Source organism: Oculina patagonica, chromosome 14 (assembly GCF_052425735.1).
Source record: "Oculina patagonica isolate OP01 chromosome 14, crgOcupat, whole genome shotgun sequence".
NCBI classification, from domain to species: Eukaryota; Metazoa; Cnidaria; class Anthozoa; order Scleractinia; family Oculinidae; genus Oculina; species Oculina patagonica.
In genome coordinates this window covers 9360651-9374140 of record NC_135771.1, presented here as the reverse complement: position 1 = coordinate 9374140, position 13490 = coordinate 9360651, and the positions used below count along the sequence as shown (strand labels likewise).

The following is a 13490-nucleotide window of genomic DNA, read 5'->3' as shown; positions in this document are numbered from 1 at the left end:
TTATGAGCTTGTTCCGTGTTAACTGCCCGCCAAGACGGGAAATAGTTTTACACAGGTAAATAGTAAGAATACATCGAAGTTCTTGGATACGTTTTGAAAAGAGGACTTTGTCCAGCCATTGATAATAATCCAGCTCTTCTTCATTGAGTAGATTCAGCAACGTTTTCTTCTAAGTGTACAGGATCGGTTTCAACTTTTGCATCTGTGCATGTACTGAAAACGAAACAGGGAACAGAAAATAAGACTCAGGATTTGCGCGCCCTAGCCTTGTGATAACAATTAAGGTTGATACTCTTATAAATAAACGAAATGTAACTGGTTAATATTTATCAACTGGCTAGCGGTTTATCCGGTGAATAGCGCTATCCATGGCCACCTTTTTGAAAAACTGGGCCCAGGGTCCAGGTGTTTAAAGGGTGGATAACGCTATCCACGGGATAATAATTTAATAATAATTTATACATTTATTGGCGCTAAACTATAAAATTCTGCGCGTACTTATTAAAAATAAAAAGAACACAACAATCAAACAGAACAGTGTGAGAAGTACGCAACGCGAAGCGAGGAAGTCTTCAACTGTCTCACAGCGCGCGAAGTCAAGGAAGCTCACAGGGGGGGCCTCCGGCAGGCCCCCAAAGCACATTTCGGACACTAGAATCATGCCATCGAACGCAGGGACGCTGGCCAGGCCAGAGATGTAAGGCGGAGCTTCGCAGGGGCCGTACACCAGTAAATCACTATCCAGTTGATAAGTCTTAATAAAACATACTACACTATCCACTGGTTCATCCGGTGGTTAGCGTTATTCATCCTTTCGACAAGTAGGGCCAGGAGTATAAATGAGAAACGGCTATAGCTAGTTGTCAAGGTAACGGGTAAAAAAATGCCGTGTAGGGTGACCGGGGTGCGGACATTGTATCCATCTACAGCTCTCTTCCTAGTTCTAAGAGTGAAAAGATACTCTACCTTAACCTTACCTTTTCTGTGCGAGATCATGCAGTTCGACAACTGTATTTAGATAGGAAATATCTGGACGGACGGCTTTTCTTAATCGCTACAAAAATATGCAGGTAGAAATCACTTTACCATTCAGGCAACGTGAGGAACAAATATGATGTTATACTGTGAAAGCTGTTTTGTGTGCATAACTTTAAAGTTGTCGCGGAAAAAACAATGAATAAACAGCATGAATCTAGACAAGCTCTTAGCTTGAAGTTGCAATTACTAGACCCTTACTAGATTTTACCTCTCTAAAGGATCCTCTTGGACGGATTATTGCATGAATTGCTCGAATCGGAATCGCCAGAAATGATAAAAGAGCCAATAGCCACGCAACAGCTTGTGCCCAGTCGGGGTAAGTGTATCCGTCGAAGTGGAGTCTCTTCCATTGAGTAACACTTCCAAGGAAAATTAACTGTTAAAAATATGGAAAGTAATAAGTATAACACGCGCGCTGATTGGTTTGAAAACGCGTTCCACTAATAACACGCGCGCTGATTGGATTGAAAACGTATTCAATCAGACCGTTCTGTCAACTTTGTCCCGAGGTCTCTTTTCATTTAACGGAAATTTTGCATTGCGACAAACGAAACTGAACAACTCAGTAAAATTCTCATTTTTAATCTTAAGACACGGATAAAATAGATTAGAGATCTGCATAGTATGATTGGTTGTAGCTCAGGCTGGGATTTTTAAGAGACATCCGATCGTCTTCCACGTTTTCGTTGAGGTTGCCAAAACTTCCCCGTCCCAGCGAGTACGTAAGTACGGGAGGAGGGAGGGGGGAGGGGGTGGATGTGCTTTTTTCGCCTAGTTTTTACGAATAATCGTATTCCACTCCACTCTAACTCCTTATAGTAAGGATTTAATCGCTACCTAAACTTGCTACGGTAATTATTTTTTTCCGTAGCGCCCTTTCACTTGCTTTATAAGAAACTAATTATATGCCTTCTCCACGATCTATGGTCTTACCGTTCCAGCTAAAGGTGTTATATACTTCCAGCAGATGATAAAATACATGTTTGGTTTCTTTCCGATCATCGAGTAGATATTTTCACAGAATTTGTTTACGCCTGTAAAGTAAGAAATGTAAAGTAGAAATTGATTTAATTTTTCATTTTAAACTTCCACTTGCTGAGTTCGACGATTTTCATAGTGAGAAAAAAAAGATTTAAACAGTTAATCGAATTATGATTGGATTAGTGATCATTCATGAAAGGATGACTTTAGTCAATAATTCAAATAAATATCCCCAATGAATCAACAGAGACTACGTCGACATATAAACTTTTTTAACAAGGTTTTCATATATATTTTAATAGCTCCTCGTCTGTCAAAGCACTGAGTTATATTTCAGCAAAATACTTCAAACGGTTGAATTCGAGGTCATATGAATCATGTGTACCCAGATTTAAAACCTGGGTATCACGATTCATCTGACCTCGGACTCAAAAGTCGTTCTTTTTGTCATAACAAATTCTTAAGATGGCGGCCACAAAAGAACATTATGACGTCATGACTAAAGTTTCAAACTACGCATAGAATCCATTACATTTATTATTATTATTGTTACAGAAAGGTATCAATTTTTCGATTTTCTTTCCTAAGGCATGTTCCTATCCTACCATATCCCCAACTGACGGCTACAGCCTCAAAAATAACCACAAATACTAAAGACAAGCCGCCACTTTGGCTGTCAAATATATTTAGAACGTAGATTCCACCCTGTTGAAAGTTAAAAAACAAATTAGAATATCCGGGTACGTAAGTTACAAATACGAGGCCAACTGTAAACACTGAAGGGATAGGAATGACAATTTGCTGTTCGCCGGCAATCAAAAGTTATACAAGGCTCGAGATCGTGAAGATATATATATTTGCCCAAATAACAGTTCCCATTTTAACCCTTCAGACCCCTCTTACTAGGTTCGTATTTGACATGTACATGCCTCCTGCATACTGCTAGGTTTGGCATTGTCGAAAGCTTACTGAGTGAAAGTAGAGAGAGACATCTTAATTTCTTTAGTGGTTAAATCATAGGGGAAAACTACGCATCATTTTTTCATTTTCTTTCCTAAGGCATTTTCTTTCCAAAGTGGTTAAATCATAGGGGAAAGCTACGCATCATTTTTTCGATTTTCTTTCCTAAGGCATACTGCTAGGTTTGGCATTGTCGAAAGCTTACTGAGTGAAAGTAGAGAGAGACATCTTAATTTCTTTAGTGGTTAAATCATAGGGGAAAAGATCCGCCTATAATATGACAAAAAAGACAGTCAGCCCGCCCTCATGGGGTGTGCATGTTGGATAAAGTATAGTCATACTTGCGATTCTTGATCATGTTGATACGAGCAAATGTTCTTATGCTGTCTACGTATACATACCTGGGTGACGCAAGACAGTCCGATAAGATACTGGATGATACATAGGAAAAGCAGACACAATCCCTTGTAAGATCGAAGTTTGCTAAAGCCAGCCATTAACGCTGCTATGACTGTTTCGGTGAACACAAACTAGGGTAAATTAAAGTTGCAGTAAACAAAAAATGTAAATTGCTAAATTAAATTGTCAATCAATCAATCAATCCATAAATCAATCAGTCAGTCAGTCAGTCAGTCAGTCAGTCGATCAATCAGTCAGGTCAGTCGCTAAAAGAATCTAACCTGGCTGCCAAGTCCGATAGTAAACAGCATAAAGAAAAACATAACCGCCCAAAATGAAGCAGCAGGCATTTGCGCAAGTCCCTCTGGGTAGGCCACAAATCCGAGTCCGGGTCCTACAAGTTAACAAAGAAAAAGGGTTTGAAAAAAGAAGAAAAACATCTTGAAGTATAGGCTTTATTAAAAACAGTAGTAACAGTAAGGCCATTTGTGCCTTTTTATTTGATCGGTAGCCTAGCTTTTTATTTCCAGGGTAAAGTTGTCCGTGAGCCGATAGACACTTATCCGGGTTTAAACAGTAACAATTACAAGGGTTTTTCCCAGTTTGGGTCGTGAGAGAGGTTCCGCCTAAAAGAAGCAATTTCAGCCTGGAGGGTAGAGATTCTAGGGTGGAGATACTGAAAAACCGTCTCTGTTCCCGTTGACGAGAAGGACCCATTCTCATCTCCGATTTCAAGGGAAACGTACAAAGATTGTTCAGTTACAATGCTTACCTGAAGAAACCACTTCGGAGACTTCCTTATTAAGTGTGTGAGCCATGAAACCAATCACACTGAAAATGGCAAATCCCCCGAACAAGCTTGTCAAACAGTTGATCGTCGCTACAACTACAGCGTCCCTAAGGAACAAAAAACACTAACCCTGTGCTTAAATATCCCAGTAGCGATCTCATTTTCAGCTACATTACAAGATCACGGGAACAAAGGCCAGTGCTTGATACTCACTTTTCACAGTTGTTGTGAAACTCGTTGTAGCTAGCAAAAGTGACAAGTCCTCCAAGACCGACACTAAGGGAGAAAAAGATCTGCGAGGCAGCGTCGATCCAAACCTAAAGGGGACACGAGAAATAGGCCAAAGAAAATTGTTTTTTCTAAATTTGTGGTCGGTAATGGATTAAAAATAAACCAAGAATAACTTAGTTTTTAAAGAAAATGCTGTGATGTGTCTGCGGGCAAGTTCAAAACTTAGCTAATTATCAATTTTTAGCTGTCAAAGGTAGTAGGGAATAATGTTTCGAGCGTTAGCCTTTGTAAGAGTAAACTAAATTATTTTTAGTTCATCCTACCTGTGATTCCAAAAGTTTGTTGAAGTCAGGTTTGAGGTAAAATATGATTCCATCGACTGCGCCAGGCAGGGTGGCCCCCCGGACAAGCAGGGCGAGTAGTACAATGTAGGGGAATATAGCGGTGAAATAAGCAACCTGTAAAAAGGAGGGGAGGAAGCGAGAAGTAATTTATAGCACGATACACTCAGTGCCAAACAAAATGTTTGCCCCCTTACATGGATTGTTACTACTCTCAATCTCGTACCTCGAGTCTTCGTTCCTTACGGCGCAAACTTGACGAAACGAGTGACTCTCGAGATCGAGTTCCGTTGCAAGATCGATTTTTATTGGTCTCAAAAATTATGAAAAATGACCGAAAGTAAAAAACCAAGGAGCTTGTTGAGTCATATTATGGCAGTAAGACATGCGCAAAGACAACCGGAAGTCTGATATTTTTCAGGGACTTCCCAAACTTTCCAGGGTCGCTCGTTTCACGAACGCTGAATCTGAGTAGGAAGTTAGGTTTACCTTTAAATGTAAAGAATGCGTATCATGAGTTTACCTTGCCAAAAGACTTGATTCCCTTGTAGAGACAACAGAAAACAGCAAGCCAAGCAATTAGTAGACTTGCTGCCAGCGGCAACCGGATTTCACCTGGTTCATCAATGCCACTTGATAAGAGAAGAATATAACGCCTAGCAACAAAAATATTGATGTAAACAAGTTAGTAGAAAACAGAAAGTAGTGATGTTTCTTCTTGCATTGCTTCGGCTTTACCACAGGGTAGTACTGTCTTATATAGGGCATGGGGGTATGGTTTTCACCCGTTTTGGTTTGAGGGTATAGATTTTTAAAGGAAACCTCCACTCTTACGACAAGTTGACGTTGAATTATTTGAAATAGTGCCTACATTCGAATTTTAATAATAATAAAATGGAAAATAATATGGCTTTAAAACTTCCCGCGCGACGCCATTTTGGATTTTATGGCGTGTAATGGTTGCTCAATTGTTTCACACAAAGATCCTCTGCTCCTAAACAATAGCGGATACCATTACACGCCATAAAATCCAAAATGGCGGCGGGCGGGAAATTGAAAAGCGAAAATCTTTTCCTTTTTTTGTTACAATATTCGCCCTTGTCTCTTGAAATTTGGAGTTTATACATTATTCTAAATAATTCAACGTCAACTTTTCGTAAGAGTGGAGGTTTCCTTTAACCATATGTTTAATTGTGAAGAAGGATATGGATTGTGCACTATGGTAAGCAATAAGGCATAATTTTTGGCAGAAACTTTTTTTGTGATTGTTGTTGTTATTCGTTTCTTGAGAAGTCAGGAATTTAAAGCCCTTGTCAAATGTTTACGTGAACCGAAGCAGTTCTTGGTTACAATCGATATCTGGTCTGTAATTGGGAATAGATTTTGAGGTCAGGCCTGAAATAAGGTAGAGAAAATCGTATATTTTGTTCTGACATACGGTAAGGGTTTCAAGAAGCACACCGCAAACCGTATTCTCACCTAAAATCGTATATTTTGTTCTGACATACGGTAAGGGTTTTAGGAAGCGCACCGCACACCCTCACTCAAATTTTGCGACTTAGTGCAACCGCCCTTGATTTCCACCCAGTAATGACTGGTCGGTTCTATAATTACTTCGGCTTTAGCCTTAGAACAGTCTTAGCTTACATAAAACAAAAACAAACAAACAAACAATGACATCAAGAAATACTCACTCCCAAAATTCCTCACTAGGAGAAGTCAGCTTTATCGTGCAGTTCAGCGGCTGACCAATGGAAGTGCAGTTTGACGTGAAATTCCCCCAGGCCTCACTAAGAAAACAATATTGAAAATGAGACAACAGAAAGCTCACTGTAATTAAGACAATCGAGATACTGTAATGATTCGACTTAGCGCCCGGGCGCTTATTTACTTTTTTGCACCTAAATGGAGGGCGCTCATTCGAGACAGGGCGCTTATCTAATTTTTTTGGGAAACAACCAAATGTTCAAAACAAAACTTTAATAAATATTAAAATAACCAACAATAACAAAAACTGTAGCAGTAACAATTTGTTGAAACATCAGTTACTTTTAAAAGAATTGTTCATTTTAGTAAATATATACATGTTCGGTACGGTGAATTTTCATGAGTTTATGACTTCAGAAGGGCAGTTATCCACAATAGGGGCGCTTTTAAGAATGAGGGCGCTTTTAAGAATGGGGGCACTTATTAGAATGGGGGCGCTTACTAGAATAGGGGTGCTTATTGACAAATACGCATTCGGAAGGGGGGCACTTATTAGGAGGAGGGCGCTAAATCGAATCATTCAGGTAAACGTTTAGCAGGAGGAGTGGTTAGAGCAGTTTTCAATTGAGTGTCGAAAAACCAAAACCAAAGTAATTACTCTGGCCAATCACAAAAGACACGGACAATCCAGTGAACCAATCAAAACTCGAAGCAAATACATGTAACCGGCACGAAGCGCGGGAAAACGTGCGCGAGCGAGTCACGATTGGTTTTGGTTTTACTCCTGATTGGCTGAGAAAGTGGCGCCAGATTTTTAAGCCAATCACTAAGCGCAGTAATGCAAAACCAAAGCAAACGCAATTTACTTTCGACACTCAAGTGAAAACCGCTCTAGTGATTCTAATTTTTGCAACATTTTCTTACCTGCAAGTTGCAGTGTTCCAATAGTTATCGCAAGATTTCCATGGAACGTCAGGAGCAAACGAGTGATAGAGATAGTTAAGACTCCATGCTATGACCACGTTGTAATAAACAGAAATGAAAAACGAAGTGATAACCGTCACAATTCCGAGACCTGAAAAAGATAACAGCACGATTTTCACTAAGAATTCAATTAGAAAACTCTGAAAAATAATGAAAGGCACCACTCCCTGGAAGGTGAACAACATTTCTTAATATAATGGTCACATTTAAGCTGGGATATTATCTCTTGTACAGTATAAGTAATAAACAGTACCAAATGAAAGTACTACTCGATAGCTTCCGTTTCAGTCACACAGTAGGATTTTATCCACAAGATGTTAACGCTAGATCCACCTTGTACAGCATAATGAACAGTACCAAAAAAAGGTACTACTCAATAGCTTTTATTTGAATGGTAACACGCTAGGTTTCATACACGGACTTAAAAGCTAGAGTAGCCTTTTATACCATAGATACTGAGATTTTCTCACGAAAAAACGATTGCGTACAAATGATACGTAAAATTCATTAGCCAATAGGAAAGGCGAACGATGAAAACTAACTAGTGAAAAAACGTCGTTCGTCCAATCACAATCGCGAACGACGAAAACGCACTTGTGAACAACACGTATCGCCATTTTGATTCTCGTCGATCGTTAACACCGGCGACATGGCGGAGACACGTTCAAGGTTTGTTTGTGTTTTAACGGCTCCACTGAGTCGTTTATATTGCAGAACAGGAAAACCAAAACACTATAAAGAAAACGAAACAAGACGGCCTTGTTGTCACAACGTTTCTTCAAACAACCGAAATTCCTCCTGCCGAGTTGAATAAACCTTTGAGGAAATTCGCACAAAGGAAGGACAAGAATACGGGCCGTCTTCACTCCGAGAGATTGTAGCGAGTTTTGATTTAGATGATGACTAAGACACTGCAGGTTTGTCCTTGGTTTTGGCAGACTGTTTTCTTGATTTATTTTCGTAAAAGTTCGCTCGAGTTCGCGTTGAGTTACTCAGCGTTTAGCGCTGTTTTGTTGTGTTAAAACATTAAACTGGAACTTGCAAGTTTTGTACAAGTCTCAGTCAGGTTTTCTATCAAAAGTTGTTTCTGTAAAAGTTGTGAGAATATAAACTGACGTCTCATTTCTTGTGCTACTTCATTAAGATGTGATTTTGCAAGACAAACATGTTTTAGTTATTTTAGTTTATGGCAGATGAATGGGTTTCCTAAACACGCGCGTAACTGATAAAAAGTCGAGCGATTTAATTTGCTTTTCAAAAACCTCAGTATCTATAAAATAAACAAATTACACCATGGAAAATGCGCGCGTACGATTTTTATTCACGAGTTGAGTAGTATCAGAAAACGAACGAGTGAGCGTAGCGAACGAGTGAGTTTTCTGATACAACTCTACGAGTGAATAAAAATCGTACAAAGCATTTTCCATGGAGTAATCTCTATATACTGCACAGCATAATAAACAGTACCAAATGAAAGTACTGCTCGATAGCTTCCATTTGAATGGTAACAAAATAGACAGTGGACTTAAAAAGTTATAGCACATCGCAAAGAAATAAACTAACGCACGTTAAACTTTGCCAAATATTCGCTATGAAACTAAATGTTTGCAAAGAAATTAATTCTTTGCTACTGAATGACAAAACCATAGCTTCCTTGCAGCTAAATGTGTCTCCCGGGCGTCATAAATTAAAGTTACAAGCAGACAAGATTGAAAACTGTTCCGCCGAACCATATTTCAAAAGCCCACATCGCAATCCGTTTCAATCTTCGACACTTTTGGCCATCCGTACCTTCTTTTGCATTTGGTGTGTTATTTAAATATTCCTTCACTGTTTTAAGAGGTTATTTTATACATTTAAACAAATTTGATGGTCATTTCCTATGCCTAAGTTTGGCTAAAATCCGTGACACGGTCCCTTTAAATGGTCACACATAGTGGGTTTTATCCATAGACTTAAAAGTTAGAACCAACTTGTACTGCTGAACACTTTACTTGAATAGTTCTAACACAGACTTACAAAGCTAAGGACACCTTGTATAGCACAATGGACTGCTCAATAGCTCTAGCTTTGTTATTTTATCAAACAACACGTTCCTAGTGATTCAGTAAGTACTCCTGGTCTAGAACAACATTACAAAACATGTGTTAAGTTTGCGCTACTATACATGATATACCTTTGAGCACGGGGCAAACCACTGCCCAAGCTTTGACGGGACCGAGGCTCAGATATTGTCCGAGCGCCAGCTCAAGATAGAAAAGTGGAATCCCACAGGTTATCAGGGTCAGGAAATAGGGGATAAGGAACGAAGCTGTGGAAAAAAATATAGAAGATACGAACAGTGAGAACAATGGGACTGTTTTAACAACATTGGTTTCTGCCGTATCTATTTCTCGCCGTCGTGAAAAGAAAAATATTAAGGCTTGCTTTCAAACTCTTGAGTTCACTTGCATGGCGCCGTGCCGTTGCTATGAAACCAAGACTTTGATTTAAGTTTAGCATTACTGGCTAATTTTATACAGATAGATACTATTTAATTTGTTCATTCTAAAACTGACCCAAGACGGTGTGAGCCAAAGGTCGTCCATTTATTATTAATACTAGAAATAGCTGACACTAGGTTGCCCCCGAAGTTTCGACGATGTTTATCGGTTTTTCTCTGCTGTTCATCCTTTTCTACAATTCAGACATTTTATTAGAAATTAATTTTCTATTTTGGATGATTATTAATTATGATACGGTAAATCATTTAATTACAAGAACGCAACAGCATCTTGACATCATTTTGTCATGTTTTGCTGTGGTGGGGGATCTCAGCTAGACTCAAGCTAGACTTTAGAAAAAGTCCGTCGTCTTTATTAATTTAACACGGTCGACCTATCGCGACTTGCGTGGCTCGTTTTCGCGACTTCATCGCTTTGAATGGGCCGCTTTGCGGGCTCGAATCTAACGCGCCTGCCGCGAGTTTTAAATAATCACAATGCATCTCGAGATCTCTTTTGAATTTCTTTTCTTGATGCCGCATAAGTTTTCTCCATTCAAGTAGTTTGTGGCTGGTAAATCACGGTCAGTTGGACAAAAGCTTTCTTATCGTAAATCACGGTTCATGACAACGATCAACTTTTTAAAAGGAAAGGTCCGAAAGGATACCGAAAGAATTTCTCACCTTTGACAATGAAAACGCTTGACTTTCTAAAAGTCGCTCCGACTCGCTCGCTTCTGGTTTCCGGTTTCGCCTGCCGCGAGTCTTAAACAATTATCTCGAGATCTTTTTTTAAGTTTCTTGTAAATCTCGTCCGGAGGTAGACTGATCAAGGCTTTTCTCCGTTCAAGTAGTTTGCGCTTGGTAAATCGCGGTTTTGGACTAAGGCTTGCTTATCGTAAGTCGCAGACAAATTTGAAGATATGGCTTGATATGTTCGTAGGTGTTCCTAGACTAATTCTTCTTCGGCCACTCAGATGTAAAAAATGTGGATTTTCTTACTTCTCTGCGAGTTACTTGGTTAATTATCGCGAAGTCTTTTCAACAATTGCATTGCTTTCGGCTTTTCGACATTGTGAAATGAATAGGCCTCGAATAAAACCTCAAATTATCTTTTTCAAAATTCTGCCCAACTGCAATCAACGTTTACAAGCGTCGTTTGTTTGCTTGTTGTCATCCGTGCACGTGCTCATGCTTGGGCTGTCATCATTACCCAATCATCGTTAGTTTCGTCATCATTGACCAATCACCGTATGTCGGCATTTTACAACTCCCTATACCTACTTGCGGGCTTTCAGCTTGTCGGCATTTTACAACTCCCGAGACTATTTGCGGGCAAAAATTGATCAAATCGAGATTTTCCCCAGTATATACTATATTTATAACCCACCCATTAATTTTTGCGCGCGCTCATTGGACAAAATGCATCACGTGGTACAAAATCGGACGACGGGTATCAGCGAATATACCCCGTCCGATTTGATATCCGTCGGCCCGATTTTGTAGGCAGGCACAAAACAAACGAATGAAGTCACCTTATTTAATTCTAACTTTTAATGAAATCACAGAGTTCAAAATCACGTAAAGCAATCAACTTACATTTGTTTCAACCACAGTTACGCCAGTTTTATTACGTAGGTTTTTTCCTATAAATTTACTGGCGATGAAACGCGTTTTAGAAATAAGTCAGAGGGTTATAAAATAAATAAACCCCTTTCTGGCTTGCTGGTGTATTGGAGGATAATGCCCTTGGATGAAAGATTGTCCTCAAAATTTCACAGTTGCCCTCGAAGCTTCGCTTCTCGTCCAACTGTTCATTTTTCGACAATCTTTCAGCCTCGGGCATTATCCTCCAATATACCAGCCGCCTTAAGGGGTTTATTTACTAAATATACTCTATATTCGCGCGGATTACGATGATGCCTCCTCGGGTTTTGTGTCCACATTATGATGATTTTAATTTTGAGTACTTTAGTTAGGCAAAAGAATCTAGCATTAAGCTAGCATAAAATTGCAAAGTTTATTTGGCAATTTATGTCCTAGAAAAAAATTAAAATGGAACGTTGTTACAGAAAAGGACTTCGCCGAAATCACAAATGCCACATTTCAAGAGAAGGCCTGGTTACAAATTAATCCTTATTCTGATACGTTTAAATTGTAAACTGTTTCCGTTTACACATGTAAGTAACATAAATATGTCTAGGAGGTTTACTCAGTCATTTTATATAGTTGTTACGTTTATCATAATGGGACATTTGAACATTATAATGACATTCGTTTAGCAAAATTGTGTGAAACATTGGGCGAGCCATTGAAAGTGGCGGGAGTTTCTGAAAGATTCCGTCGCAACAAAGCGTGCATCTTCTAAGAGAAATAAACGCAGTAATGTAACATTAAATATGGTAAATCCTACCTCCTCCGTTCTTGTAGCAAAGGTAGGGAAATCTCCAAATGTTTCCTAAACCGACGGCATAGCCGACGCATGACATGATAAAGTCGGCTTTTTTGGTCCACTTTTCCTTGTGTTCCACGATTATGATCGAGGTCTCACTCTCCATTAAATTAACGGGATGGACTGTGTTCAACATCTTGGATATTTTAACGTCCAATCATATCAGTTTCACGTCTCAAGTCATAATCGAATGATTCGACCTCCATCCGCTGTTTACTAACCGCTTAGCTAACTGCAGATGGCGAATTTACGCGTGGAAGAAAAAATCGTTATTTGAGCAAATTTAAATACGCGACCAAGCGCGCGGCGAAAAAATGAAAGTTTTTCGTTAATGCAACCAAATTTAACTTTGTGAACATGTTCCAAACTCAGAAATACTTGAACATCCTAGAACACTCGCTGACGAGCTAACTCTAGCCACATATTAGGAACTAAAAACGGCCTAAAAACTATTGTTTTTACTGCTAAATACAGGTCGCGCAATTCACGCGTGAAAAACTCGTCATTTGCGCGCGAGCAATTTTAACCCTAGCGCGCGCTGAAATTGAAAGCACAATGCGCGCGCTGAAACCAAAAAAACAATCATTGTTTTAGCGCGAAATTTGTCTCATGTACGTTTTTAAAAATTTCAAATCGATTGGCAAACGTTCAAGGTGACGCAAAGAATGTTAATTGTACTAAAACCGCAGACGCAGACTAGTGGATTTCAATCAAAATCTTGGAAGCACAAGTAAACCAAAGTAAACAAACAAAAAATCAGGGGGTTGTCCAACACGCAATCTTTTAACCTTTTTTTTTTTGGGGGGGGGAGGGGGGGGAAGGAGAGAAGCCCTGGGAACGGGGTTGGCAATCTTTCGGAGAAAATGCGTGACGAGTCCGAAGGACGTCTGCATAGGAGACATGGGAGGGTATAATATCACGCGCGATTTTACGAAGTTGTCGGCTTGGTTACATTGGTTCTTTTTGGTTCCGCCGACATGTCGCTTCAGCTTCCAAGCCGGTTTTGATTGAAATCCGCTAGTCTGCTGGATACGGTGGCCCATATAGGATTTGAGCAATTTTTTTTTCGATTGAAATTTTAACTCAAATTTCAGTTACAAATATCCGTATTGTGTAATTGTCTAA

At 39.5% G+C, this 13490-nt stretch overlaps 1 protein-coding gene across 1 annotated transcript; it reads right to left on the bottom strand.

Annotated features, from left to right (window-relative positions):
* Positions 1-91: 91 nt before the first annotated feature.
* On the bottom strand, positions 92-12719 carry LOC144639167 (sodium- and chloride-dependent GABA transporter 1-like). Its single transcript, XM_078498426.1, has 15 exons — positions 12327-12719; positions 9608-9742; positions 7372-7522; positions 6435-6530; positions 5264-5396; positions 4723-4857; positions 4382-4485; positions 4151-4275; positions 3660-3772; positions 3381-3509; positions 2625-2724; positions 1972-2072; positions 1247-1414; positions 978-1054; positions 92-213 (listed from the first exon to the last, which is right to left on the bottom strand). Exons 1-15 carry the CDS (start codon positions 12499-12501, stop codon positions 141-143), a joined length of 1815 nt encoding a protein of 604 aa, XP_078354552.1. The 5' UTR covers positions 12502-12719; the 3' UTR covers positions 92-140.
* Between the last annotated feature and the right edge of the window lie 771 nt (positions 12720-13490).